The sequence below is a fragment of the Perognathus longimembris genome, chromosome 14 (genome assembly GCF_023159225.1).
Source record: "Perognathus longimembris pacificus isolate PPM17 chromosome 14, ASM2315922v1, whole genome shotgun sequence".
Taxonomy (NCBI): Eukaryota; Metazoa; Chordata; class Mammalia; order Rodentia; family Heteromyidae; genus Perognathus; species Perognathus longimembris.
Window position 1 is genome coordinate 37,068,325 of NC_063174.1, and position 27,744 is coordinate 37,096,068.

Here is a 27,744-nt window from a genome sequence, read left to right on the forward strand (position 1 = left end):
GAGATCTGGAGGATCACAAGTCAAAGCCAGCCCAAGCAGAAAAGGCTGTATGAGTCCATCTCCAAAAGCAAGTCAGACTGGAGGCATGGCTCAAGTGTAGAGCACCAGCAAAACCAGTAAGCCAACAGAGAATGTGAAACCCTGAGATTAAGCCATGATACTGGCAAAAAGAGTGAAAGGAAAGGGGAAAGAGGGAAGGAATTAAAAGAAAAAAAAGGGAGGAGAAAGATGGCGCCGAAAGAATAGGGAGGCACCCCGACTCGCACCAACTGAATAGCGAACTGGGAACTCCAACACCCAACACTCCACCAAGAACCCAGCAAAACCAGCATCCAGAAGCAGTGGAGAAACGCAGGAAAACAAAAAGGAGCAAAAAAGAAGAACCGAAAACCTACACGGAGCCGGAGATTCATCAGGGCACCCTCCCCCCACCAGCCGACCCTGGCCCAAACAGGGTCAGGCTGGGAAAGGGAAACCCGGCGATCGGCAGACAGGTTGCCAGGAGCGCAGAATCCATATAGCGGGAGACCCCACGGACACAAGGCAGGGTGCGGACCAAGACACACCCGGCAGCGACGAAAAGTTCGGGTCCACACCGGACTCGGACAAGGGAACCCAGCGCGGCAGAAAGAGGGAACGGGGGAAGCCACCACGACACTTCGCCAACCCCTGAAGGGCCAACGGCGGCGCGGGACACACACACAAAGCAGCAAAAGTGAGTCCCCCATAATCCCTTCCCCCAACGGGAGACCCAAGCCCGACAAAGAAGCTATATCTCCCTCCCTCCCCCTCCCCACTCCCGTGGGAACAAAGAACCCCCAAATCAGGCGGGAAGCTCCCATCAGGCGCTGGGAAGCCAGTCTAGCAGGGGAAGGGCGGAACAGCCCCAAGCCCCCAAAGGTTCCTGAACTGGCAGAACCGGCCCCGTCCCCTTCCCAACAGGGGCCGGGGGACGGCCAGCAGGGCAAGCCCCACCCGAGGCGCCTAGACCTTGCGGACTCTTACAACTAAAATCACAGGCGCTGGTGGGCAATACCAGCCCAGCAGGGTCACCTGAGCCTGATCTCGTTCCCCCTCCTCGCAGCGGAGGCGAGGTCTGAGGGTGCCAAGCCACACCCAGACAGTCGATCCCACTGGGCCCCACACATACTGCCTCCCCCCCCAACGGACTCGCGGGAGGGTGCAAGAACAACCCAACAACCCAGGGCTCGCTCTGGGAGGCAGACCCCGCTAAAGTGCCTGTTGTAGGGGACTCACAGTGCACAGGAGGGCGGGGCCCCAGCGAAAGCGCCCGCTCTGATAGGCATGCCCTGCACTGGTGGGCGGGGCCACAGCGACAGCACCTGCTGCCGTAGACACGCCTACACAGAAGGGAGGGAAGATCTACACAGACCTCCAGATGCGCAAATCACAAAGAAACATAACTCAGTTCATCAAAGGACAAGCCAACTCGCCAGCTCCAAAAAGCAGCACGACTGAAGAGGAGATGGAGAATAAAAAAGCAAATGAGGCCATGTTAACAGGAATGATCGAAACCATCAGAAATGAAATCAGAAAACAATTCCAGGAGTTTAGAGCGGAAATCTGGAAGGACACCCAGGAAGCCAAGAAAGAAATGGAAGCAAAACTGGATACAATGCAAGCCTCGTTTAAAGAAATGGAAGCAAAAATGGATACAATGCAAGCCGCCTTTAAAGAAAATCTCCACACCCTGAGAATTGAAATGCATGAAAAAATAGATTTAAAATACAACTCTTTAAAGGAAGAAATTTCCACGATCAGAGCTGATATGACAACCATGAATAGCTCTCTGACATCCATAAACTCCGCAATTGAAACCATAACACAAAGAGTGGACCATATGGAATCCAGAATCTCTCGCCTGGACGATGAAGCAGCTGACAACAACCAGAAAATGACCACACTCCAAGAAAAGGTGAAGCTTCAGGGAAGATTAATCCAGGAACTAATGGACAAACACAAGAGATATAATCTGCGCATAATTGGAATAGAAGAAGGAGCCGAATATCAGAGCAGAGGGCTTAATCATGTTCTCAATAAAGTTAATGCAGAAAACTTCCCCAATCTCACAGGGGACCCCATCCAGGTATCCGAAGCCTATAGGACACCTGGCAGGCCAGACCCCAGGAAAACCACCCCAAGGCACATAATATTCAAGACTACAGACCTCAAGATTAAAGAGCAAATTCTGAATTCAGCCAAAGCGAAGAAGGAAACTTTTTTCAATGGGAAGAGGATTCGAATAACATCCGACTTATCCACACAAACTTACCAAGCTCGAAGTGAGTGGAAGAACACCATCCAAGTACTTCAGAATAACAATTTACAACCTCGGATCAAATATCCAGCGAAACTGGAGTTCACATTCGAAGGGAGAACCAGATCTTTCCACACCAAAGAGGAGCTAAAGGAGTATGTGAATAAAAAACCAGCCCTACAGCGAATATTAAGAGGGGAAGCCCACCCAACAGAGATCGTAAAAGACACACAGACAGAATCAGAAAGAAACTTCAATAGCCAAAGTCCAGCAGAAAGACCAGCTCACTAAAGACAAGAAGAAAAAAAAAAAAAAACAGGAAAAAACAGCCCAACAAGAAAATGGAAGGAGAAAAAACACCCTTATCCTTGATCTCTTTAAATATAAATGGCTTAAACTCCCCGATCAAGAGGAGCAGACTGGCAGAATGGATCCACAAACAAAAAGTTGACATCTGCTGTCTACAAGAGACCCACCTTACAGCAAGGGACAAAAACAGGCTTCGAATGAAAGGATGGAGCAAGATCTACCAAGCAAATGCACCCACCAAAACGGCAGGTGTAGCCATTCTGATCTCAGACAAGCTGGACTTCTCTTTAAAGTCCACTCAAAAAGACAAAGAAGGACACTACATATTAATACAAGGAAAAATCCAGAATCAAGACATCACGGTGATAAATGTATACTCACCGAACAAAAGAGGCCCGACATATGTCAAGCAAATTCTCACAGAATTACAGAGCAAGATAGATGCAAACACAATCATAGTGGGTGACTTTAATACTCCTCTCTCTCCAAGAGACAGATCCAACACCCAGAGGATTAGTAAGGGAGCTGAGGACCTAAATAACACCATTTCCCAAATGGATCTAACAGACCTATATAGAACCTTCCACCCTACAGAGACCCAATACACCTTCTTTTCAGCAGCCCATGGATCATATTCCAAAATAGACCACGTCATAGCCCACACAAAGAACCTCAGCAAATACAAAAGTATTGACATCATCCCATGTATTATATCTGATCACAGTGGATTAAAGGTAACCCTCAACAACAAAGGATACCACAGAGCCTATACACACTCTTGGAGGCTAAACCCCACGCTGCTATCCAACACTTGGGCCACAGATCAAATTAAAGATGAAATCAACGAATTCATAAGCCACAATGACAAAGAAAACACATCACAAAGAAACCTATGGGACACAGCTAAGGCAGTACTGAGGGGCAAGATCATTGCACTCAGTACCCACATTAAAAGAATGGAAGCAGAGCAGGTGAATACCCTCACGATGAAACTAAAACAACTGGAGAAACAAGAAATGACAGAATCTAAAACGACTAGGAGGGGAGAGATTACAAAGATTAAAGAAGAGATAAATCTGATTGAAAATAGAAAGACCATTCAACAAATAAATAAGACTAAAAGCTGGTTCTTTGAGAAAATAAACAAAAGTGACAGACCCCTTGCAAGACTCACAAAAAAAAGAAGAGAAGAGACTCATATTCGTAAAATCAGGGACTCCACAGGAAAAATTACAACAAGTACACACGATATCCAAACAATCATAAGGAGCTATTTCCAAAACCTCTACTCAGCAAAAAACAATAATTTTACAGAAATGGATCAATTCTTAGAGAAGTACAAACTGCCCAAACTGAACCAAGAAGAAATAAATCAACTAAATAAACCAATAACTTACGGTGAGATACAGGAGGTAATCAAGAACCTCCCTACTAAGAAAAGCCCAGGCCCAGATGGATTCACCAACGAATTCTACAAAACCTTTAGTGAGGAGCTAATTCCAATACTCCTCAAACTCTTCCGCGAAATAGAAACGGAGGGAGAAATCCCAAACTCATTCTACGAAGCTAATATCATACTCATCCCCAAACCAGGCAAAGATCCAACAAAAAAAGAGAACTACAGACCAATATCACTAATGAACACAGATGCAAAGCTCTTCAATAAAATATTAGCTAACAGGATCCAGAAAGTGATCAAGAATATCATACATCATGACCAAGTAGGCTTCATCCCTCAGTCACAAGGATGGTTCAACATCCGTAAATCAATCAATGTAATTCACCACATAAACAGAACTAAAATCAAGAATCACATTGTTATCTCAGTCGATGCCCAAAAAGCCTTCGACAAAATACAACATCCATACCTATTAAAAGCTTTGGAGAGAACAGGAATAGATGGAACATTCCTCAAAACAATAAAAGCCATATACAACAGACCAACTGCTAATATCATATTAAATGGAGAGAAACTTAAATCATTCCCCCTAAACACAGGAACAAGACAAGGATGCCCACTCTCCCCACTTCTGTTCAACATAGTACTGGAATCCCTAGCCATAGCAATAAGGCAAGAGGAGGACATCAAAGGGATCCACATCGGCAAGGAAGAAATCAAGTTATCCCTATTCGCAGACGACATGATCTTATATCTCAAGGACCCAAAAAACTCAGTACCCAAACTCCTACATCTAATAAACCAATTTGGCAAAGTAGCAGGATACAAAATCAATCCACAAAAGTCAGCAGCTTTTCTGTACACCAGCAATAGACAAACAGAAAAGGAAATTATGGAAACAATTCCATTTACAGTAGCCAAAAAAAGAATAAAGTACCTAGGGATCAACTTAACCAAGGACGTGACGGACCTATTCAATGAAAACTACAAAAATCTAATAAGGGAAATCAAAGAAGACACAAGGAGATGGAAAGACCTCCCATGCTCATGGGTAGGCAGAATCAATATAGTGAAAATGGCCATATTGCCCAAATTGCTATACAAATTCAATGCAATACCTATCAAAATCCCAGCCACATTCTTCACTGAAATAGAGAAACCAATCCATAAATTCATATGGAACAGCAAAAAACCTAGAATAGCCAAAGCAATTCTAGGCAAAAAACATAGTGCAGGAGGTATCACCATACCAGACTTCAAGCTCTACTACAAGGCCATCATAACAAAAACAGCATGGTATTGGTATAAAAACAGATCGGAAGACCAGTGGATTAGAATTGAAGACCCAGAAATAAAACCGCACTCTTACAGCCAACTGATATTCGACAAAGGAGCTAAAGACATACAATGGAATAAACATAGCCTCTTCAACTACTGGTGCTGGGAGAACTGGGCAGCCATATGCAGAAAACTCAAAGTAGACCCAAGCCTATCACCATGCACCAAGATCAACTCAAAATGGATCAAGGACCTCAACATCAGACCTGAATCCTTGAAACTACTGAAGGACAGAGTAGGAAAGACACTAGAACTTATAGGCACAGGAAGGAACTTCCTGAATAGAGTCCCAGGGGCACAACAAATAGGGGAAAGACTCAACAAATGGGACTACTACAAATTAAAAAGTTTCTGCACAGCTAAGGTCATAGCCACCAAAATAGAAAGACAGCCAACGATATGGGAAAGGATATTTACCAGCACAGCAACAGACAAAGGCCTGATATCTGTCATCTACAGAGAACTCAAAAAACTAAGCCCCTCCAAGCCCAATAAACCTATTAGGAAATGGGCAAAAGAGCTAAAGAGAGACTTCACAAGAGAAGATATAAAAATGGCAAAGAAACACATGAGGAAATGCTCAACATCCCTGCTAGTAAAGGAAATGCAAATAAAAACAACCCTGAGATACCACCTCACCCCAGTTAGAATGGCCTATACTCTGAACTCAGGAAACAACAAATGCTGGAGGGGCTGTGGGGAAAGAGGAACCCTTCTCCATTGTTGGTGGGAATGCAAATTAGTACAACCACTTTGGAGAACAGTATGGAGGTTTCTCAAAAAGCTCAATATAGACCTACCCTATGACCCAGCCATACCACTCCTAGGCATCTATCCTAAACAGCAAAACGCAAGATATCAAAAGGACATTTGTACTTCCATGTTTATCGCAGCACAATTCACAATAGCCAAAATTTGGAAACAACCCAGATGCCCCTCCACAGATGAATGGATCCAAAAAATATGGTACTTATACACAATGGAATACTACATAGCGATTAGGAATGGTGAAATATTGTTATTCGCAGGGAAATGGTCAGAACTCGAACAAATAATGTTGAGTGAGACAAGCCTAGAACACAGAAAACAAAGGGGCATGATCTCCCTGATATATGACTGTTAACAAAGGGAGATGGAGAGACAGTAGAGACCAAGTCTGTGAACACTGTATATGTGCTTGATACATTGTATATTGCATATGGGTCTACCTGACCTAGACAAGGGATGGAAAAACAGGTTGTAAGATATCACAAGAAATGTACACACTGCCCTACTATGTAACTGCACCCTCTTTGCACAACACCTTGTAAAAAAAATTTTATGTTCAATTAATAATAAAAAAATTAAAAAAAAAGAAAAAAAAGGAAAAGAATGAAAAAGAAAAGGGGGGAAATGGGCAAAGGATTTGAGTAGATATTTCTCCAAAGAAATACATCACAGCCATATGCAAATGCAAAGTACACAAAAAGATATTCAACATCCCTCTCATTAGAGAATTGCAAATCAAAACGAGACAGCACTTCAAAGTCATTATAATGGGTATCAAAAAGCAAAATAGTTCCTTAAAAAAATCCTTTTTATTGGGTGCCATTCTTGGGGCTTGTACTCAGGGCCTGGATGCTACCCATGAACTTTTTTGCTCAAAGCTGGCACTCTACCACTTGAGCCACAGCTCCACTTCCAGCTTGGTGGTTAATTGAAGATGACAATCTCACAGACTTTCCTGCCTGGGATGGCTTCAAACCATGATCCTCAGATTTCAGCCTCCTGAGTAGCTAGGATTACTAGCATGAGCCACTGGCACCAGATACAACAAATCTGGGTATATATTCAAAAAGACTGAATGTTACATAAGAGATATTTGCCATCTGTGTTCTTAGCAGCACTATTCACAATAGCCAAGTGGTGTAAAAACCCAAATGTTGTTAACAAGAATAAACAAAACGTGATATGTACATATAAAGGTTATTATTTAGCCTCAAATAAGAAAGAAATTGAGATACAGGCTATAACACAGATGAATCTTGATGCTACTGTATAAAGTAAAATAAACCAGTCACAAAGGCAAACAGTGTATGATTCTACTCATATGGGATACCTAGAATAATCAAACCACAGAGACCAAGTAGAATGGTGGTTGCCAGAGGTTGAGGAGTTAGTGTTTAATGGATATAGAGTATATCTTTGGGATGACAAAAAAAAAAGTTCTGAAAACAAGTAGTGATGGTTGGTTACTGCATAATTAGTTTGTTGTTGTTGTTGTTTTTAAACTTCAAGAGAAACAAGGGAGGGGAATGAATCCTGGCTCTGGCTTTTAGAGACCATCCAGTAACTTCCTGAAGTTTATGATAGTATCTGGTTGACACTATCAAGAACCCGGGGTTGGGCTGGGAATGTGGCTTAGTGGTTGAGTGCTCGCTCAGCATTCATGATGCCCTGGGTTCGATTCCTCAGCACCACATAAACAGAAAAAGCCAGAAGTGGCACTGTGGCTCAAGAGGTAGAATGCTAGCCTTGAGCAAAAAGAAGGCAGTGACAGTGCTCAGGCCCTGAATCCAAGCCCCAGGGCTGGCAAATAATAATAATAATAATTATTATTATTATTTAATGAAATTAAATTAAATTAAAAAAATTAAAAAGGACAAGGCTGGGGCTGGGAATATGGCCTAGTGGTAAAGTGCTTGCCTCATATACATGAAGCCCTGGGTTTGATTCCTCAGCACCACATACACAGAAAATGCCAGAAGTGGCGCTGTGGCTCAAGTGGTAGAGTGTTATCCTTGAGCAAAAAGCAGCCAGGAACAGTGCTCAGACCCTGAGTTCAAGCCCCACAATTGGAGAGAAAAAAATGGAGAGGGGGACAAGGCTGGGCTTATCAGAAATTTTACTATCTCTTTGTGAAGGATCTGTATTTTCCCATTTGCCCAAGACAGACCCCTGAAATGGTGAAAGGGAAACTGCAGCCAGAATGCTGACTCAGAAAACTGCCTTAGAAGGAAGAGACCTCTTCCACAGAATTAAAGCCACTGGATTTAATAAAACATCTCCTTAAGTAATACAGAAAATGCTTACAATGTATAGGGATATGGCAAGTTCTAATCTCTCTTCCTCCTGAAATTTCTCTTCCACCTACTAGAAGAGAATAATTTGGGATGATTTCTAACATACTGGAATCACAAAATGCCCTAAGGAATTCATTTATGGCATTTCATGGTTGTCTGCTGGACCACTGCCAACATTAAAAAGTTGGCTGCCTGGGAGATTGCTGACTGTGACAGACTGAAATAAAAATGAGTTCATTCCTCTATTCATTAAACAAATATTTACTGAATGTCTAGTATGTTTTGGGCAGTGTTCCAGGAAAGGGAACACAGAACTAACTAAAGAAGATCCTTTTCCTGTCCTCACAAAGCTAACATTTTACTGAGCAGCAGAAGAAACAATTATATACATATATGATGTGAGTAAAGGGGAAAAGTTAACCACAGCAACATATATATTTACATATATGAAAAACTATAATGGTGGGGGTAGCTAATTTCCGTTTTATATAGAGTGGTCACAGAAGGCCTTTCTGATAAAATAAGCATTTTGAGCTGAGCCTTGAAGGAAATGAGAGGGCAAGTTATGTACATTCTAGGAGGGGCCATAGAGTTCTGCATTATTTTAAAATGTTACCATTTGAAGCTCTTTTTTTAAGCTATGCCAAAGTAAAGATGATTAAAAGTAAGCTAGGTAGGAGCTACATTAACATCCCCAGAGCAGATGGACAGATTCCTCTCCTAAAGCATATTGAAACAGTCATGGCCTCTCGGACTTGGGCTGATTCACCTCCAGCCTAAGTGAACCCTGCTAATGGTTATTGTTAAAGAGAAGCAATGGGGCATTTGAAGTCTTGGAGGGCCATCTCACAAATATTTTGTTATGGGATGTAAGAAAAAATGAGTAAGAAAGCTAAGACAAAAGTTTCTATGCTAATCACTACCAAAAGAAACTCAAAGTACATAATTAAATCTTATGAAACACAATAATTATTCAAACTAACCATAAAATTAAGTTTCACACCCCGGAGAGTAGCGGATGTCTATTAATTTCAGCAACTTGGGAAGCTAAGGCAGTAAAATCATGAGTTTGAGGCTCATTCATATATCCTTGGATACACAGCAAGATCTTCTCAAAACTAACTATATAAATAAATAGAGCATCATTGTATAAACACCTACAAATGACTACTCAGTTTTAGCAAAAACAAATACTGTTAGGCATGGGAGGATAGCAAGTTTTTGAGACCAACCTGGGCTATACAGTAAGTTCTAGAGCAGCCTAGGCTACACAAAGAGACCCTGTTTCTCACAAAACCAAAACAGTAACTATAAAAATAATAAATCTCCAAAATTAAAAACCAAGACCCTAAGTTTATGAGTGGTTAGGGACATGAGTATGAAGAATTCATTTACATTTTCTAAGTTCTTAGTATTTTTTCTTCTAGAGCACAGAGTAAAAACCATAAATTAAAAACTTACTTCATAAAAATCTTTACCTTGTATCTTAACTGGGCAGAACCAGAAGGACTCCAAAGAAGGAGAAAGAGGTGGGGCACCAGTGGCTCATGCCTGTAATCCTAGATTACTCAGGAGGGGCTGGGATGTAGCTCAGTGGCAAAGTGCTTGCTTAGCAAGTGCAATGCCCTGGGTTCGATCCCCAGTACCAAAAAAAAGAAAAGACAAAAAAAAAAAAAACTAAACTAAATTACTCAGGAGGCTGAAATGTAAGGACTTGTTTCAAGGACAGCTAGGGTGGGAAAATCTGGAAAGTCCATGAGATTCTTATCTCCAATTAAGCACCCCCAAAGCCAGAAGTGGAGCTGCGTTTCAAGTGGTAGAGCACTAGCCTTAAGCAAAGAAGCTCAGGGACAGCTCCTAGGCCCTGAGTGTAAGCCCTAGTACCAGCACAAAGAGAGAGAGAGAGAGAGAGACTTTCAAATACTCTATTTTAGACAATTGAGCACATTTCCCCAATACTCTGAGTTGAAGCAGAGGCAGAAAATTCATAAAGCACTTGGGATCAAAGGAGAGTTACTTATTTTTAATGAGACTTCATGGGCAAGATGAATGAATGATACCAATATAAAAACGAGCACAATCCTTTCTAGCTGGCTAAACTCTGACCCACTTAACTGTTCGTTAACTTTGTTTTCTAAGAGGGCAACCCATTCATTGATCTGAATATAGACTATACATTTTAAGTAGAGTTAACATGAGGCTAGAGCATTCTGGTCTTTAATCCATTGTTTATATTGAAATACTAATTTGATCCGTCAAGAAAAAACACACTATGACCATCACCAGAAACCATACATACATACATACACTCTCTCTCTCTCTTTCTCTTTCTCTTTGTCAGTCAGTCCATTAACCTTTGCAGAAAACAGCCACTCAAGTAATACCTGTACTTTCTGATACTATTATAATGCCCAACAATCCCTCCAAGAACTCCTGCCCCCTGTGTCTCTTAAGTAATACACCCTCTAGAAAGATCTCCCTTTGCAAGGTGTTTTGAAAGATAAACAAACACCCAATGAAACTCACAAAGTCCAGAAAATGAAAAAACTTTTAGTAGTCTGACGTTTAAAAAAATCATCTGTATATTGCCTACCACAGGGAGAAGGGGAGATGCTTATTAAATAGAAACTTCCTAGTTGGGCACTGGTGGCTCACACTGGTAATCCTAGCTATTCAGGAGGCTGAGATCTGAGGATCCCAGTTTGAAGCCAGTCCCAGCAGGAAAGCCCACGAGACTCTTATCTTCAATTAACCATAAGGAAGCAAGAAGTGACACTGTGGCTCAAAATGGTAGACCACTAGCCTTAAGCAAGAGAGCTCAAGAACAGGGCTCAGGCCCTGAGTACAAGCCCAGCAACCAACAATAGATGGATGGATAGAGAGGTGGATAGACAGACAGACAGACAGACAGACAGACAGACAGACAGACAGACAGGTAGATTGACAGAGAAGCTTCCTGGAAAAAAAGCAAATTGTACCATAGCAAGCAGTGCAAACTATGTCTCTCTAATACCTTTATTTAAACCAAAGGAAAGACACATTTATGAAGTCCCTAGCATTTAAAAGCTTTGTATGGGGGCTGGGAATATGGCCTAGTGGTAAAGTGCTCATCTCATATACTTGAAGCTCTGGGTTCAATTCCTCAGCACCACATATGAAGTGACACTGTGGCTCAAGTGGTAGAGTGCTAGCCTTGAGCAAAAAGAAGCCAAGGACAGTGCTCAGGCCCTGAGTTCTAGCCCCAGGACTGGCAAAAAAACAAAACCAAACAAAAGCTTTGTATGTTTTAGAAACATATATATGAACAAAAATGTCCCCCATCTGAGTAAAAAGAAATAATTTAGAAGCCAACAGTAAGTCAGAATCTATATCAACAGGCCCTATTCTAGCAGAAATAACTCACTGCTCTCTTGACAGACTATAGATGGACAGACATACTGCTGTGTGTATATATACATATATATGTACATACATATACAAATGGATGGATATACTCTCATGTGTATATATACACATGTATATATATGCATGAAAGTATGTTGTGATGTTCATGTTTTCACAGAATTTGATTGTCTCAAATATCTAATAGAGAAGGAAATATATCAATCAGTTACTATTCACTGAATACTGATCAACTTACAGTTCTCTCTACGGGCTCCTTCCACAGTAACTGATTAATTATTCTGTAATAAATGGCATGCCTGTCTAATTAACTATATTGACTAACATAGAAAAACCAGATGGCTCTGTAGTTTGATCAGTAACAGAGGAGACTGCTATTTAACATTTAAATAAAACATAACTCATTTCCCCTCTGACCTTTTGTCAGAGGAAAAAAAATATGATGGAACAATTTTGTGATGTGTTCTCTAGAAGACCATATCTAGATAGGTTTGCTAATTGGGATGAAATATACCTTTGATCCTATCATTTATGCCCAAATTTTATGAGCTGCCAAAAATATTATCCACAGAAAGCAGAGCCAATTTTCTTTGGAAATGAGCAAAACCATGTATTTATTTTACTTGTGGTAAAAGAACGTTCCACTGGTTCTCAGTGAAAGCATGCAAATATGCATACCCATTAGATTAATACTATTTTCGCATGCTAAGTTACATTATTCTTGCTTCTTTGGCTCACTTGCCATTTCAGCTCCATTAGCCTCCTGGAATCCTTTGGGTTATTAAAATAAACAACCTTTATGGGCTCTGAGTAGGCAAAGTTCTATTAATAAAGAAATATTCCATAATGGTAGCCAATAACAGTCAAATAATCAGTAGGAAAGGAATAAAAAAAATGATTCTAAATCATAAACAGTTGCTATAACAATGTAGTTGGCATTACTTAAAGATGAATCTTTGACAGACTGCATTTTGGAAACCTGGGCTTAGTTTGATAGGTCACCAACCAAATGGCCTTCAGTATCCAGTCTGCTCTCTGTAGTCTTGGTTTTGGCATGTGGGGACTGAGAAGTGAGGAGGTGGTATCACTTGCTTCAGTCCATCTGTGAGTATTTATACTCAAGCAAAATCCTCCAAGCATTCTGAGGAAGGAATAGTATTTTTATTTATCTCCAAAGCCTGAAGACACTCAAAACAAGAGGCAAAGCTACTGAAAGTCATATCTAACTAAGGAGACTAGGCAGGTAGAGAAGGGCAGGTAGAACAACTCATCCTACTTCATTAATGTCTACTTCCTATTGGGGCCCATACTTCTTTTCAGGGGAGAACTTATCATGTCATGGACCAGATTATATTAGTTCTATTTATTCCTAACCTAAAAAGAAATCCAGGTCTCTTAGTGTTCCTTTTCAGCCAATTATAAATCAGAAAAGAGCTGTATATACTTTTTATGACTTTTACGTTCCAAAAGTTTTCCAGCAAATGGACTAAAGGATATTCCTATCCAAGAAGAATATCTTAATCTAGGGTTGATAATACCTGAGACCCTAGGTTCCTGGAGTTTCATAAATCCCTAATGATATACATTTTTCTGAGATGACCATTTATAGCTTTTAGACTTTCAAAGAGATCCAGGGTTCAAAAGGAGTTTGAAATGGCTAATATAAAAAACAAGTTATTTTCTTTCTCTATTTTTTTGAGGTAAGATCTTGTTCTGTAACACAGCCTGACCTCAAATTTTATATGATACAGCTGCCTCAACCTTTCAAATGCTGTTATCACAGATGTGCACTACCATGTATAGCAACAAGTTATTTTCAATCTACCCTTTCTTTGTTAAAAAAAAAGTCTATTTTACAAGAAATTCTTCTGCTACAACATTCTGTATTTAGCTCTTCATTATTAGCTTGTATGAGACCATATCACCACTTGATCTCAACAACACGGGTGGCAGTATGTCTATGAGGAAGAGGGCACAATTATAAGCAAGAAACTGAGTTTAATCCTACAACTGATTAGAGCATCCATTTCAAATTACTCTAGGCTTCATTTTCATAGCAAGAGCCAAACCTTTCCAGTTCAACTACATCCAAAGGTCTAAGATGATTTAAATATATATATACGTATATATATACACACATGTGTGTACATATACACGTATATATAGCACAAGCCACAAAACAAATTAAAAAGATGAATCCCAAATGTTGAATTTTTTTACTAGTAAAAGTATATTTTTATTTCAGATAACATATGGCATTCCAGAGCCCCTCCCTCTAAATGGGTGTCATCAGGGCTGAACAGAAGTATAAAAAAGCAAAGCTATAAAATTTACAGGGCACTTCTCTGGCCTGGAGAGACTTACTGGTGCATTCCTGCCCCTTTGCTCTGCCCATACTCCATCAACACAGAGAGGCTAAGTGGTGATGTAATGTCTGAGACCAGGCCTCATATTCAAGGCCATTTTGTTGGATTCATAGGGTAAAAGCTAGCCTTTTGGGGTTGAGGTAGAATGAGTTCATTATCATGATTTTAGGGGTCTTGCCTGCTATTTGTCAAGATGAAAACAAAAGCCTGTATAAGAAATTCCACTACTCAGACAATCCAATGAAGAATCCTTAAAAAACCAAACAAAAAACAACTTTCCCATCCCTCTTTCAGCAAGATGTAAGGACTAGCAGACCTAATAATAGATGAGACTAGAGCAGAAGATTTTAAACTAATCAGCCTGTTCATCTCCAGGCACACATGACACTAGTCTGAGAGATGACTTCCCAGAAGCCTGAACTGCTCAGCTAGAATCATAATGTAGGACAAGACCCATTTAAGGAACTGTGAAAGAGAGAACAAAAGCCAAGTTCAGTCTTACAAGTATGCACCAGAAATGCTAGCAGGTGGAACACCCATTCTTTCTAAACTCCATTAAGAGGTTTACTCATTGAAGCTACAGAGAACCACTGAGAGTAAAGCTTAGAATACAAAAGTGTACCCAGTCAAGCTTCAGGGAAAACAAAACAAAACAAAATCTAAGCATTTTATGAAAGTAAAGAGAACCCTTGGGTTTAGGCAGCCTCCACCCGTGAGGAATGGTTTTTGTTGCTGTTGTTTGTTTTTGGTCAGTTATGAGGCTTGAAACTCAGGGTCTGGGTTGCTATCTCTGAGCTATTTCCCTTAAGGCTGGTACTCTACCACTTTGAGCCACAGCTCCACTTACAGTTTTCTAGTGGTTAATTGGAGATGGGGATCTCATTAACTTTCCTGCCTGGGCTAGTTTGGAACCATGATTCTCAGATCTTAGCCTTCTTAGTAGCTAGGATTACAGGTTTGCGCCACCAGTGCTCAGTTTAGGAATGTTATTTTAATGCAAGATTTCTCACTATATTCTGAAACCAGAAGTTCAAGGAGTTGGGCCTAGTGGCATGCATATATTCCCTACTACTCAAAAGATTGAGAAATTTGGGGCCAGCCTGGACAACATAGTAAGAAACTGTGTCAAAGGGAGGGGGGAGAGTTCAAGCCTTTAGTTTTTATTGGTAGCCCCCATGATATCATACTGTGAACAGTAAATTTTTGATAAACATTTACTTCCTTTTCTTAAAGTTGGGAGGGGTGGCTGGGCACTGGTGGCTCATACACATGGCTGAGATCTAATGATCATAGTTCAAAGCCAGCCCATGCTGGAAAGTCCATGAGACAGATTCTTATATCCAGTTAACTACTGAAAAGCCAAAAATGGTGCAGTGGCTCAAAGTATTAGAGTACTATCCTTAGGCACAAAAACTCAGAGATAGCACCTAGGCCCCAAGTTCAAGCCTCAGGATTGGCACCAAAAATAAAAAGTTGGGAGTAAGTTTTGTTGTGTTGTTTTTAAAAACATGATAAAAGGTTCAGTAAAAACTAGGAAAGGAGCCAGGCGCTGGGGCTCATGTTTATAATCCTAACTACCAGGAAGCTGAGATCTGAAGATCATGGTTTAATACCAGACCAGGCAAGAAAGCCCATGAGACTCTTATCTCCAAAATTTATCACAGAAAAAAATGAAAGTAGTGCTGTGGTTCAGGTGGTAGAGTGCTAGCCTTGAGCACAGAGAGACTCAAGGGCAGAACCCAGGCCCAGAGTTCAAGCCCTATGAGAAGCAAATCCTGGCTGGGCTATAAACTCACTATATATATGGCACCAGTATACCTAACCTCCTCATTTGTGAAAGTTTGTACAAAATAATCTATAATAGCTCCATGATTAGAATTCATCTACAGTGATGGTAGTGGACATAGAGAAGATAAAGGTTAATCATATTTCATACTTCACTCCCTGAGCCTAATTTTTTAGTGTTAATTTAATTTTGAAACTAACAAATTATCTAGGAACCCAGCACAGTCAAAAAAGAAGTATAGGATCTCTGACATAATATCTGGATCCATTTGTGTGGCCTGAATAATGACTTGTAATTAAAAGTCAGAAGACTATCTTCTATCTTAGATGGATAGGGTTACTTCTTTTCTTGTCCGTGTTCATTCCTATTATGAAAATTCTCAGTTCCTCTCTAGGATGGTTACACAGCCTATGACTAAATGAAAAGTTACAAAGAATGAGTCTCAGATAGTGGATGTTCTCAGAGTTCAAAGGAACAAGGTCAAACATAAAGACCATGCCTGTAAGCTCAACTACTTGGTAGGCTCATATGGGAAGATAGCAAGTTTGAGGCTGAACTAGACATCATGGTTAAGACCCTATTTCAAATAAACAAATAAGTAAATATCAATATAAAGAAAGGGTAGGCTTTAGAATATGAAAGCAATAAAAATTTCCTGTCTGGACTAGATAAAAGAATATATACATTGTGCAGATCATACTGAACTGTGGCAGCTGCTGCTATAGCCCTGTGTGTGGAAAATCAGTGCCTATAAATCACACCTTCAAAAAACACCTTCCAGGACTGAGACAATAAATTTAGCCTCTCATGTAACCCTTAGAACTCTAAGCTCAGTGAACTAGTTTCACTGTAAATCCATTATTCAATTCATGCAACTGAAGTCCTCTGGAAGTTGACTAGGAAAAGTGATATCAATCAATTCTAATTTACAGTAAGAGAAGATATAGGTCCAGAAAATGCCACACAGATTGACTAAAGAGATGAGAGTCACTTCAACAAATATTTATTGTGCTTTCACTGTGTACCAGAATAGACAAGATGACCATAAATTAGCGACAATTCTTAATCCCTAAAGGAGTAAACAGAAAAGCCAAACATAAATTTCTATGCTTCCTATTTCCTAAATTAGATCCAATAATCTATATGGAGAATATTAGCAGACTTAAGAGTAATTGACTGGTACAAAAGCTAGAGTCAATAATCTTTTGCATCCTCCATCATCTAAGAAAAACCACTTAATGCAACCAAAAGCCAGTGCCGTTTATCTGAGTACATTATATCCATAAATTCTTTTAGGACAAAAGTCACAAATCTGAATAGAGAAAAATCAAAAGGCACTCAATGTCTTTATCATCACATAAAACTTGCAAGATAAAAGCAACTATGGGGCTGGGGATATGGCCTAGTGGCAAGAGTGCCTGCCTCGGATACACGAGGCCCTAGGTTCGATTCCCCAGCACCACATATACAGAAAACCGCCAGAAGCGGTGCTGTGGCTCAAGCGGCAGAGTGCTAGCCTTGAGCGAGAAGAAGCCAGGGACAGTGCTCAGGCCCTGAGTCCAAGGCCCAGGACTGGCCAAAAAAAAAAAAAAGCAACTATGTCTTCGATATATACCTTTCATAGCTCTGCCTCTGGTAATATCTGCCCTAAATGCTTCTGGGCAAGATAGGTAATTATAATCTGAATCAAAGGTCCTCAACCAGGGGCAGTATTGTCCCAGGGGCAGTATTGTCCCAGGGGATACCTGGCAATGTCTGGAAACACCTGGGGTTGCCTGGAAAGCAATTAAGAATGATGATATACTGGCATCTAGTGGGGAGAGGTTATGGATAGTATTACCCTATCCTAAATGGCACAGGACAATCCCACAGAGCAAACTCACACAGCCAACATGTTGACAATGCTGAGGTTGAAAAACCATGGCCTATGTGCTCTACATTTTGTTCACAGGCCTTTGATCTGAGTGTTATAGGAACTCCATGAAGACAGGCTTTGACTGCTAATATATATAGTCTGAGAAAATATAATATCAATATCCATTTTCCTTTATCTCTTTTACTTTTCCTTCTGCCTATGTTCATGGCAATAAAGTCTAATGAACTATTATATTTAATGAATGCTCTTGAATAGTCAGTAAAATAAGAACCACATGCATAACAGGTTATCAAAAGATGGAAAAAAATAGCCAGGCACCTGTGGCTCATGCCTACCTATAATCCTAGCTACTCAGGAGACTGAGATCTTGAAGACTACAGTTCAAAGCCAGCCAGGGTAGGAAAGTCTGAGACTCTCATCTCAAATTAACTGCCAAAAATACTTGAAATATAGCTGTGGTAGAACACTGACCTTGGGCAACAAAAGCTCAGGGACAGCGCTCGGGCCCTGAGTTCAAGCCCTAGGACCAGCCAACAAACAAATGAATAAATAAAATAAAGAAGAATGAAGGAAAAGAGGCAACTTAGTTGCCATTTCCACAGCTATAAGAAGCTACAACAGCCATTCTATGTAACAGATAATTAAATGCTTTATTGTGATCATTTCCTCTCTAGAACTTGATTCTCCCCACTCAAGAAACAATCAATCAAATAGGCCAATAATAACTAAGTCATTTAGGCTGCTTGGTCTCCCCAAGAAGACATTAACAAGACCATCTAATGGTCTCCAATATGGATTTCAGCTAAGTAGGCCCTAGAATTCCAACTTGAATATGAATCTTGAATTTAAATGTGTATTTTCTATCCATAAAAGGGAAGTTTCTATCTCACAAGTGTTAAGAAGAAAATTTTCACTTACCTATGTGCAAATCAGTTCAACTACTATATCCACTAATCTTTTTGTTGTTGTTGTTGTTGTTGTTGTTGTTTTGGGGCTTGAACTCAGGACTTGGGTGCTGTCCCTAAGCCTCTTTTGTGGTCAAGGCTACCACTTGAGCTATAGTGCTTCCGGTTTCTGAATGGTTAATTGGAGGTAAGTCTCACAGGGACTTTTCTGCCTTGGCCAGCTTTGAATCACAATCCTCAGATCTCAGCTTCCTGAGCAGCTAGGATTACAAGCATGAGCCATTGGTGTCCGGCTTCCACTCATCTTTAAACTACAGTATTAGGGAACCTCTAGCAATTCAGAGAGAAAAATTCTAACTTCTAACTGTAAAAGCAAAGTGTTGGAAAGTTCTCAAATAATTGTTTCCTTTATGCCTCTAGCCCATAAACGACTCTATATAGCTGGTAAAAAATAGATATCAAATTTGACATAGTTGAAGAGCCCAAAGATGAGAAAACATCTTGCTGATGAAAACAAGAGTCTAGGAATAAGGACTAGCAATAAGATTCATTATCTTTTAGAAGAAGAAAAAAGTCTATTTGTCTACTTGGTCAGTCTTTCTCTGTACTGTCTTAGATCAAATACTAAGACCAATTCAATTGACCATTGACACAAAACTTTAGAACTTCTATGGCCAAGACAAGTTCAAGAATATCAAGTATATTTTTAAACTACCAGCTTTAAACCAACCTCAGTATCTCCACTTTCAGTGACACTAAGAAAAGGCTGGGAATTCACTGCTAGAATTCTATAGTCCCAGTTATGATGCTAGTAGTAAAAACAAAGAGAGTTAGCATCTGGCTCTCTATCAAACAAAGCTGCTCAGCTTATTTCTTCCAAGAAAAAGTTGTCATCTCAACCAGCCACCCTATGTACATGTGTCCTAGATGCTATGCTTCCCTACTATGTTTGATATGAAAAAATTGAAACTGTCTTTCACTAGTAGGCTAATTTTCATGACTCTCTTTCTTTGGAAATGCCACATTCAGAGAATATTAAGTATCCATTCATAAATGCAGTGGAGCTGGGTTTAAAAACACAACAACACATAGTCAGCATTGAAAGTATCTTGTATGCACTGACAATTTGGTCAAAGAAACTCACAATGAGTACCTGCCTAGAAAACATCAGGCCAAGTTCAAATCCCAGGACAACCAGAGAGAGAGAGAGAGAGACAGACAGACAGACAGACAGACAGACACAGACAGAGACATAGAGAAACAAACAATGAAGTCAGAAGGTCTCAAGACTCTTGTTTCCTCTCAATTGTTTCTATTTGATATGGTACTAAAAAGACCAGTACAGAAAGATGTAAGTATCTATGGGGCAGGAGGTACTAACCTGGTCACGATCTCCCGCAAAACAACAACTTTTCATAGTGCATGAGTTGAAGTAACCCTGATTGTCAAACTGGAACACGGGCAGGCGTGAGTGGATGTCATAGAGCACAGGGGGCAGACGCCGCCGTAGGGCCAGCAGCTGGGTCCCATTGCTGTTGAATCGCACACTCATGGCACTTTGGAGAGATAGGTTGCCACCATAGCGCAGGAGAGAACTGGAAGGTAGAAAGCACAAGGGGAAAACATATGACTGATTAGACGAGAATTTACAATGAATTAATTTTTTCTCGTGTCCAAGATGTTTATATCATAAGACAAAAATTTGCCATAGCTGATGTGTCTAAAGATGAGAATACCTCATTGGGTGCTGGTGGTTCATGCCTATAATCCTAAACAGTCAGGTGACAGAGATCTTGAAATTGATGTTAAAATTAACCCTGGGCAAAAAAATTCAAGAAGGACGGGAGCGGGGACGTGGGGCGCGGGAACGTGGGGCGCGGGGATGCGGGGCCCGCCGCCCGCTGCCCGCCACCCGCCGCCCGCGGGGATGTGGTACAAGCCCAACTTGGCCGCGCACATGCCCACTGCCGCCCTCAACGCCGCTGGGAACGTACACTTGCCGTCCACCAGCATGGCAGCATCCTCCCAGTACCGCCAGCTGCTGAGTGACTACAGGCCGACCTCGCTGGGCTACACGCAGGAAACTGGGAGCAGTCAGGGGCCCCAGAGCAGGTATGCAGAGCTGCTGGCCATCATTGAAGAGCTGGGGAATGAGATCAGACCCACCTACGCAGGGAGCAAGAGCACCATGGAGAGACTAAAGCGAGGCATCATTCAAGCTGGAGGCCTGGTTCGGGAATGCCTGGCCAAGACCTAACGGAATGCCAGATCCTAGCCCCCTGCAAGAGGAGCAGGCACAGCGGCTCTCCTGATCTAATGAAACTCTTGTTTTCAAAATGATTAACAGTTTAGTATTTTCTCCTTTGGTTCACTGAGCTCTGAACCTGGTCTTGAAGAATGGGAAAAGATTTCTCAGTTAATTAGAATTTGCATTTTAAGAGATTACAAATGATTCAGGGTTGTTGTTTTTAAAGCACTGATTTGAGAAATGCATGTGAAGTTATTTTACAGCAAACTTTTTTTTTTTTTTTTTGGCCAGTCCTGGGCCTTGGACTCAGGGCCTGAGCACTGTCCCTGGCTTCTTCCCGCTCAAGGCTAGCACTCTGCCACCTGAGCCACAGCGCCACTTCTGGCCGTTTTCAATATATGTGGTGCTGGGGAATCGAACCGAGAGCTTCATGGGTAGGAGGAGGCAAGCGCTCTTGCCACTAGGCCATATTCCCAGCCCTTCACAGCAAACTTGTTTGCCCCCAAGATACCAGTGACTCCCTTTAATCTTGTTTGACTAAATTTACATCACTGAAACTGCTTTTGCTCCTTTCCATAAACTCCTACCCTCTGAGGACTTGGTTCTAATGCATACCCACTGTGGAGTAGCTGGTTCCATTTGCCATACTGTGTAGATTCTGCTTCCTGGAAATTCTTTTCTGCTTAAGCATTTGCATGACCCTTAGTGCTTTGAAGTCAGTCTTAAAAATGCACAAGTTATAAATACAGAAGAAGGAGCAACCTACCAAACCTGAAAAGCGCCCTGAACATTTTCAAACTGCCTGTGTGTACATTTCACTTCCACACGTACTGTATGTTGATCAAAACATCTGGAAGACTAAAACTGTTTGCATCTTTGTATTTATTACTTGATGTAATAAAGCTTAATTTCATTAACAAAAAAAAATTCAAGAGATTCTTATCTCCAATTAACCAACAAAAAAAGTGACCAGCAAAAAACTGGAAGTGGTTTTCAACATAGTGCTGGAATCCCTAGCCATAGCAATAAGGCAAGAGGAGGACATCAAAGGGATCCACATTGGCAAAGAAGAAATCAAGCTATCCCTATTCGCAGATGACATGATCTTATATCTGAAGGACCCAAAAACCTCAGTCCCCAAACTCCTACACCTAATAAACCATTTTGGCAAAGTAGCAGGATACAAAATCAATCCACAAAAGTCAGCAGCTTTTCTGTACACCAGCAATATACAAGCAGAAAAGGAAATTATGGAAATAATACCATTTACAGTAGCTAAAAAAAGAATAAATTACCTAGGGATCAACCTAACTAAAGACGTGAAGGATCTATTTAATGAGAACTATAAAAATCTAAAAAGGGAAATCAAAGAAGACACAAGGAGATGGAAAGACCTCCCATGCTCATGGGTAGGCAGAATCAATATAGTGAAAATGGCCATATTGCCCCAATTGTTATACAAATTCAATGTAATCCCCATCAAGATCCCAGCTACATTCTTCACTAAAATAGAGAAAGCAACCCATAAATTCATATGGAACAACAAAAGACCTAGAATAGCCAAAGCAATTCTAGGCAAAAAAAGCAGTGCAGGAGGTATCACAATACCAGACTTCAAGCTCTATTATAGAGCCATCATAACAAAAACAGCCTGGTGTTGATATAAAAACAGACCTGAAGAACAATGTATTAGAATTGAAGACCCAGAAATAAAACCACACTCTTACAGTCAGCTGATATTCCACAAAGGAGCTAAAGACATACAATGGAATAAACATAGCCTCTTCAACTACTGGTGCTGGGAGAACTGGGCAGCCATATGCAGAAAACTCAAAGTAGACCCTAGTCTATCACCATGCACCAAGATCAACTCAAAATGGATCATGGACCTCAACATCAGACCTGAATCCTTGAAACTACTGAAGGACAGAGTAGGAAAGACGCTAGAACTTATAGGCACAGGAAGGAACTTCCTGAATAGAGTTCCATGGGCACAACAAATAGGGGAGAGACTCAACAAATGAGACTACTACAAAGTAAAAAGTTTCTGCACAGCGAAGGACATAGCCACCAAACTAGAAAGACAGCCAAGCATATGGGAAAGGATATTTACCAGCACAGCAACAGACAAAGACCTAATATCTGTCATCTATAGAGAACTAAAAACACTAAGCCCCTCCAAGCCCAGTAAACCAATTAGGAAATGGGCAAAGGAGCTAAAGAGAGACTTCACAAGAGAAGAGATAAAAATGGCAAAGAAACATATGAGGAAATGTTCAACATCCCTGGCAGTAAAGGAAATGCAAATAAAAACCCTGAGATACCACCTCACTCCAGTTAGAATGGCCTATACTCTGAAATCAGGCAACAACAAATGCTGGAGGGAGTACGGGGGAAAAAGGAACCCTTCTCCATTGTTGGTGGGAGTGCAAATTAGTACAACCACTTTGGAGAACAGTATGGAGGTTCCTCAAAAATCTCAACATAGACATACCCTATGACCCAGCCATACCACTCCTAGGCATCTAGCCTGAACAACAGGTTCCAAGATATCAAAAAGACATCTGCACTTCCATGTTTACTGCTGCACAATTCACAATAGCCAAAATATGGAAACAACCCAGATGCCCCTCCACAGATGAATAGACCCCAAAAATATGGTACCTATGCACAATGGAATACTACATAGCGATTAGAAATAATGAAATATTGTTATTCGCAGGGAAATGGTCAGAACTTGAACAAATAATGTTGAGTGAGACAAGCCTAGAACACAGAAAACAAAGGGGCATGATCTCCTTGATATATGACTGTTAAGGTGGGGGGAGGGGGAGACAGTAGAGACCAGGTCTGCGAAACCAAAAACTTCTTGTCAAATGTATTTCCCATAGGTTTGGGTCAGCGACCGTACATTATGTAACTAAAACCAAACAACTACTCAACATATAAAGGCCAAAAATAAACCTCTCAGTGGATCACAACAGCTCAAAATGTATGTATGTACGTTCATATAAGACAAGGATAAGCAAACTCTATTGTCAACATTACATTTAAAGCCCTAGATGAATCTCCTTTGGCGTAGGCCACAAGGCTACTGTATTTGTTTTGGGTACACTGTGTAATAGATAGATAGATAGATAGATAGATAGATAGATAGATAGATAGATAGATATCTACCTGACCTAGGGAAGGGAAAGAAAAACAGGGTGTAAGATATCACAAGAAATGTACACACTGCCCTACTATGTAACTGTACCCCTTTTGCACAACACCTTGTCAAAAAATTTGTTTAATTAATAAATAAATTATTAAAAAAGTAAAAAAAAAAACTGGAAGTGGAGGTGTGACACGCTCAAGTGGTAGAGTGCCAGTCATGAGCAAAAAAACGCAGAATAAGAGTGTGAGGACCTCAGTTTAAGCCCCTAGGACTGTCACCGAGAGAGAAAAGAGAGAGAGAACATACTATGCATTAGCAAGACACTGGTGTCTCTTTTTCCATTGAGAATGTAATGTATCAATAAGGTTTGTTAGAAGACAATAATTAGGGTAAGAAGGGCTCCTTGTTATATTGATGTAAATTACTTAAAATATGAAGTCCTTAAAATTTCCAAAAGTGAATTTTCAAGAAAGGGATATTAAAAAAAAAAAACTGAAAAGAGAGACCAAAATCATTAGGTATTTTGTTACTTAAGCTAAGTGTATAACCAGAGACATTTGTCAGAATTCCAAGAAGTCATCAACTGGCTAATCATAGATGGCATTTAAGTGATACACTTATTTTTTTGTATTAGAAACACAAATGTCGGAGGGAGAACAATAGACAACATTATTTTTTATTCTAGACTCAGGTTGTTTTTTATGTCAGGGACGTCCCGGGCTTGAACTCATAGCCTAAGTGCTGTCCTAGAGTCTTTTTACTCAAAGCTGGTGCTCTATCACTGGAGCCACAGCTCAATCTTTGGGTTTTTGTGGTTACTTGGAGATAAGGTAAGTCTCACAGACTTTCCTGCCACAGCTGGCTTCCAACTGCAGTCCTCAGATCTCAGCCTCCTGAGTAGCTAGGAATATAGGCAGGAGCTACCAGCTCAAGTGGTAGGGCACCAGCCTTGGGCAAAAAAGCTCAGGAACGGTGGTACCCAGACCCTGAGTTCAAGGCAGAGCACATGCATGCGCGCACAGACACAGACACAAACACACACACACACACACACACACACGCATGCAGGCACACACAGGCATATCAAACACTTAGTTTTTGAATTATTAATCTATTGACAAAAAGTTGTATTCCATGATATAACCAGAAGGTAAATATTTCATTTAAAAAAGTTAAATACATCTGGGTATTGGTGTCTCATGCCTATAATCCTAGCTACTCAAGAGGCTGAGATCTAAAGATCAAGGGTCAAAGCCAGCCCCAGTAGGAAAGTCCATGAAATTCTCATCTCTAATTAATCACCAGAAAATTGGAAGTGGAGCTGTGGCTCAAAGTGGTAGAGCACTAGCCTTGAGCAAAAGAGCTCAGGGACAGTATGCAGGACCCCTGTTCAGGCTTTACCTCCACTCCTCCCCACAAAAAGCTCACTGACAGTGCCCAGGTCCTGGGTTCAAGCCTCATGACCAACAAAATAATAATAATAAATGAAAAAATATAAGGAAAAGTGACTTGCTTCCCTCTATATTCCCAAGTTTATATTTAGTTTTGAAATATACTTTGGTGAATATATATGATTTCATTTATCCTTAGCTTCACCAGGGAGTAATATATTCTGATTCACCTAATATTCTGCTGCAGTTTACACAGTATAGTCCTTAGTATTTCTTTTGATGACACAGAAGATAATTTCAATATTACAGGCAACTAGGATGGCCACAAACAGTAACAATTACACAACACACATTTTAAAAGAAAGAGCTGTCTCCATGTGTTTTATCTTTCTGGAAGTAAAGATCCTTGAGTGCCCAGACCCTATATTATAGAAGGATGAGTGCTTACTACTCATGCTATAACCAAGTTCTCTCTTGTTTTCATGTTCAGCTCTTAGAACACTAAGTTACTGGTAAGAAAGAAAGTGAGGTTAGCTATGTGTATCAGAAATACTACAAAAAGGAGTTCCTGGCAGAACTGATGATTTACTCACACACAGACAATGTTGTCATGGAAAGTAAATGACCCCAGTAGTTTTAGAGGAGGGAAAATAGTTTATAAATTCTAGAAATTATAAGACCTAGCAAAGTCCTCAAGACACCTAAATTAGAGCTTAAAAGATACTGTTTTTAAAGAAGTTTTGTTTCTGTTGTTTGTTTATTGGGGGGAGGGGGTGTGTACACAGCATATATCCACTGCTCCAGCACTTGAACTCAGGGCTTGGGTGCTATCCCTGAGTTTTTGCTCAAGGCTAGTGCTCTACCACCTGAGCCACAGTTCCACTTCGGGCTTTTTTGGTGTGTGTGATTAACTGGTCTGTGGGCTTTCTTGCTCCAGCTAGCTTGACCCTCAGATCACAGCTCCTTAAGCAACTAAGATTAAAGATATAACCAATCAGTATCCCAGCAAGGAGGAAGTTTTAATAGCATGTTACTAAGTGAAAGCTTAAAGAATTACATTCTATTAGAAAAGATAATGTATTTTCTTTTTGTTTCCTCTTTCTTTTCCTTCTTGTGCTCTTCCCTCCCTAAAGAAAGTGATGGGGGTAAATTAAGAAGAAGAAACAAGACAGGAAATATCCCTTAAGAAGTACAGGGATAGCTGCCGACCTAGTGAGGTCACAAAAACAGCCTGCACAAATACCAACCACAGTCAGCCCTGTGCCTCCCACTCTCACAAACCAGTCTATTACTAAAGGGAAGAATGCTGTGGTATTACAGATGCATATGAAAACAAGAGCTTGGGTAAAACAGCCTATAATGCTCTTATGAGTAGAATGAAAGAGAAGAGAGAGAAGACTTATAAAACTATCCCTAGAACTCTTAGACATAGAAGAGAAGCATAGTACTCCTATGGTCCCCAAATCATAATCCCTACAGAGAAATACTCCTATAATGGTCCTGGTTACAAGCCATATTCACTCCCATATGGAGAATAAATGACAGGGCTATTAAGAGCCCAGTCATTTCCTCTACAGGCTGCCCTGGAGGCCTCAGGCATGTGTGTTATCTAAACACTGAGCTCAAAAACAATGAGAGGCTTTCAATCTAGTATCAGCACAGAGTGTGCAAACAAACCTACATCTGTAGGACTGAGGAAGGGTGGAGGTAGAAACAAGACTCAATAGTCATACAAGCCCCATCAGCCATAGCAGCAATGTTTGCATCAGCCTAAGTAGCCTGTCAGGAATCTAGTCCTCTGGCAAATGCCCTTTCCATATGTTACTCGTCAGAGCTATACAAAAGTCTGCCTAGGACAGGCCGCGTGGGCTCATTCTACATCCCCACCCAAGCTTTCTGACTCTTCATTTGTAATCTGGCTATAATATAGTGGTTTGTAGACTCTAGGATAGTCACTAATTTTTCTCTGCCTATGCTTCTGAGCAGAGAACAGTGGCCTCTCACACAAAGAAATGCACAGGAATCTTGTTCCTAAAATGCTCAGGTTACTAAGTTCAGAGCAGCAGCTACCAGCACTGAATATTTCATTTGTGGACAAAATATGTGATTCCTTTAAGGGGGATGAAATGGCATCTACAATCTAAAAAAAAAAAAAGGATCAGTGTAACTTCTCAGCAGGAGGTTTAAAGTTAGCCAACCCTAGCCAGAAGGATGATCTAGTACATCA

General features: G+C 40.7%; 2 protein-coding genes across 4 annotated transcripts in view; one reads left to right on the top strand and one right to left on the bottom strand.

Moving 5' to 3' along the window:
* The window catches only part of Dcaf5 (DDB1 and CUL4 associated factor 5), a 97,118-nt gene that overhangs the window by 25,118 nt on the left and 44,256 nt on the right, over nt 1–27,744 (bottom strand). For 2 of the 3 annotated variants that reach the window (XM_048362913.1, XM_048362914.1), the window contains exon 6: nt 20,103–20,316. In XM_048362913.1, the coding sequence (XP_048218870.1) occupies nt 20,103–20,316 (214 nt within the window). Of the gene's footprint in view, nt 1–18,914; nt 19,530–20,102; nt 20,317–27,744 lie in introns of those variants that run through there. The other variant, XM_048362915.1, reaches the window with a different exon arrangement.
* Nucleotides 20,645–21,209, top strand: LOC125363631 (cyclin-dependent kinase 2-associated protein 1-like). Its single transcript, XM_048362916.1, has one exon. The coding sequence runs from the start codon at nt 20,649–20,651 to the stop codon at nt 20,976–20,978; it is 330 nt and encodes a 109-aa protein (XP_048218873.1). The 5' UTR covers nt 20,645–20,648; the 3' UTR covers nt 20,979–21,209.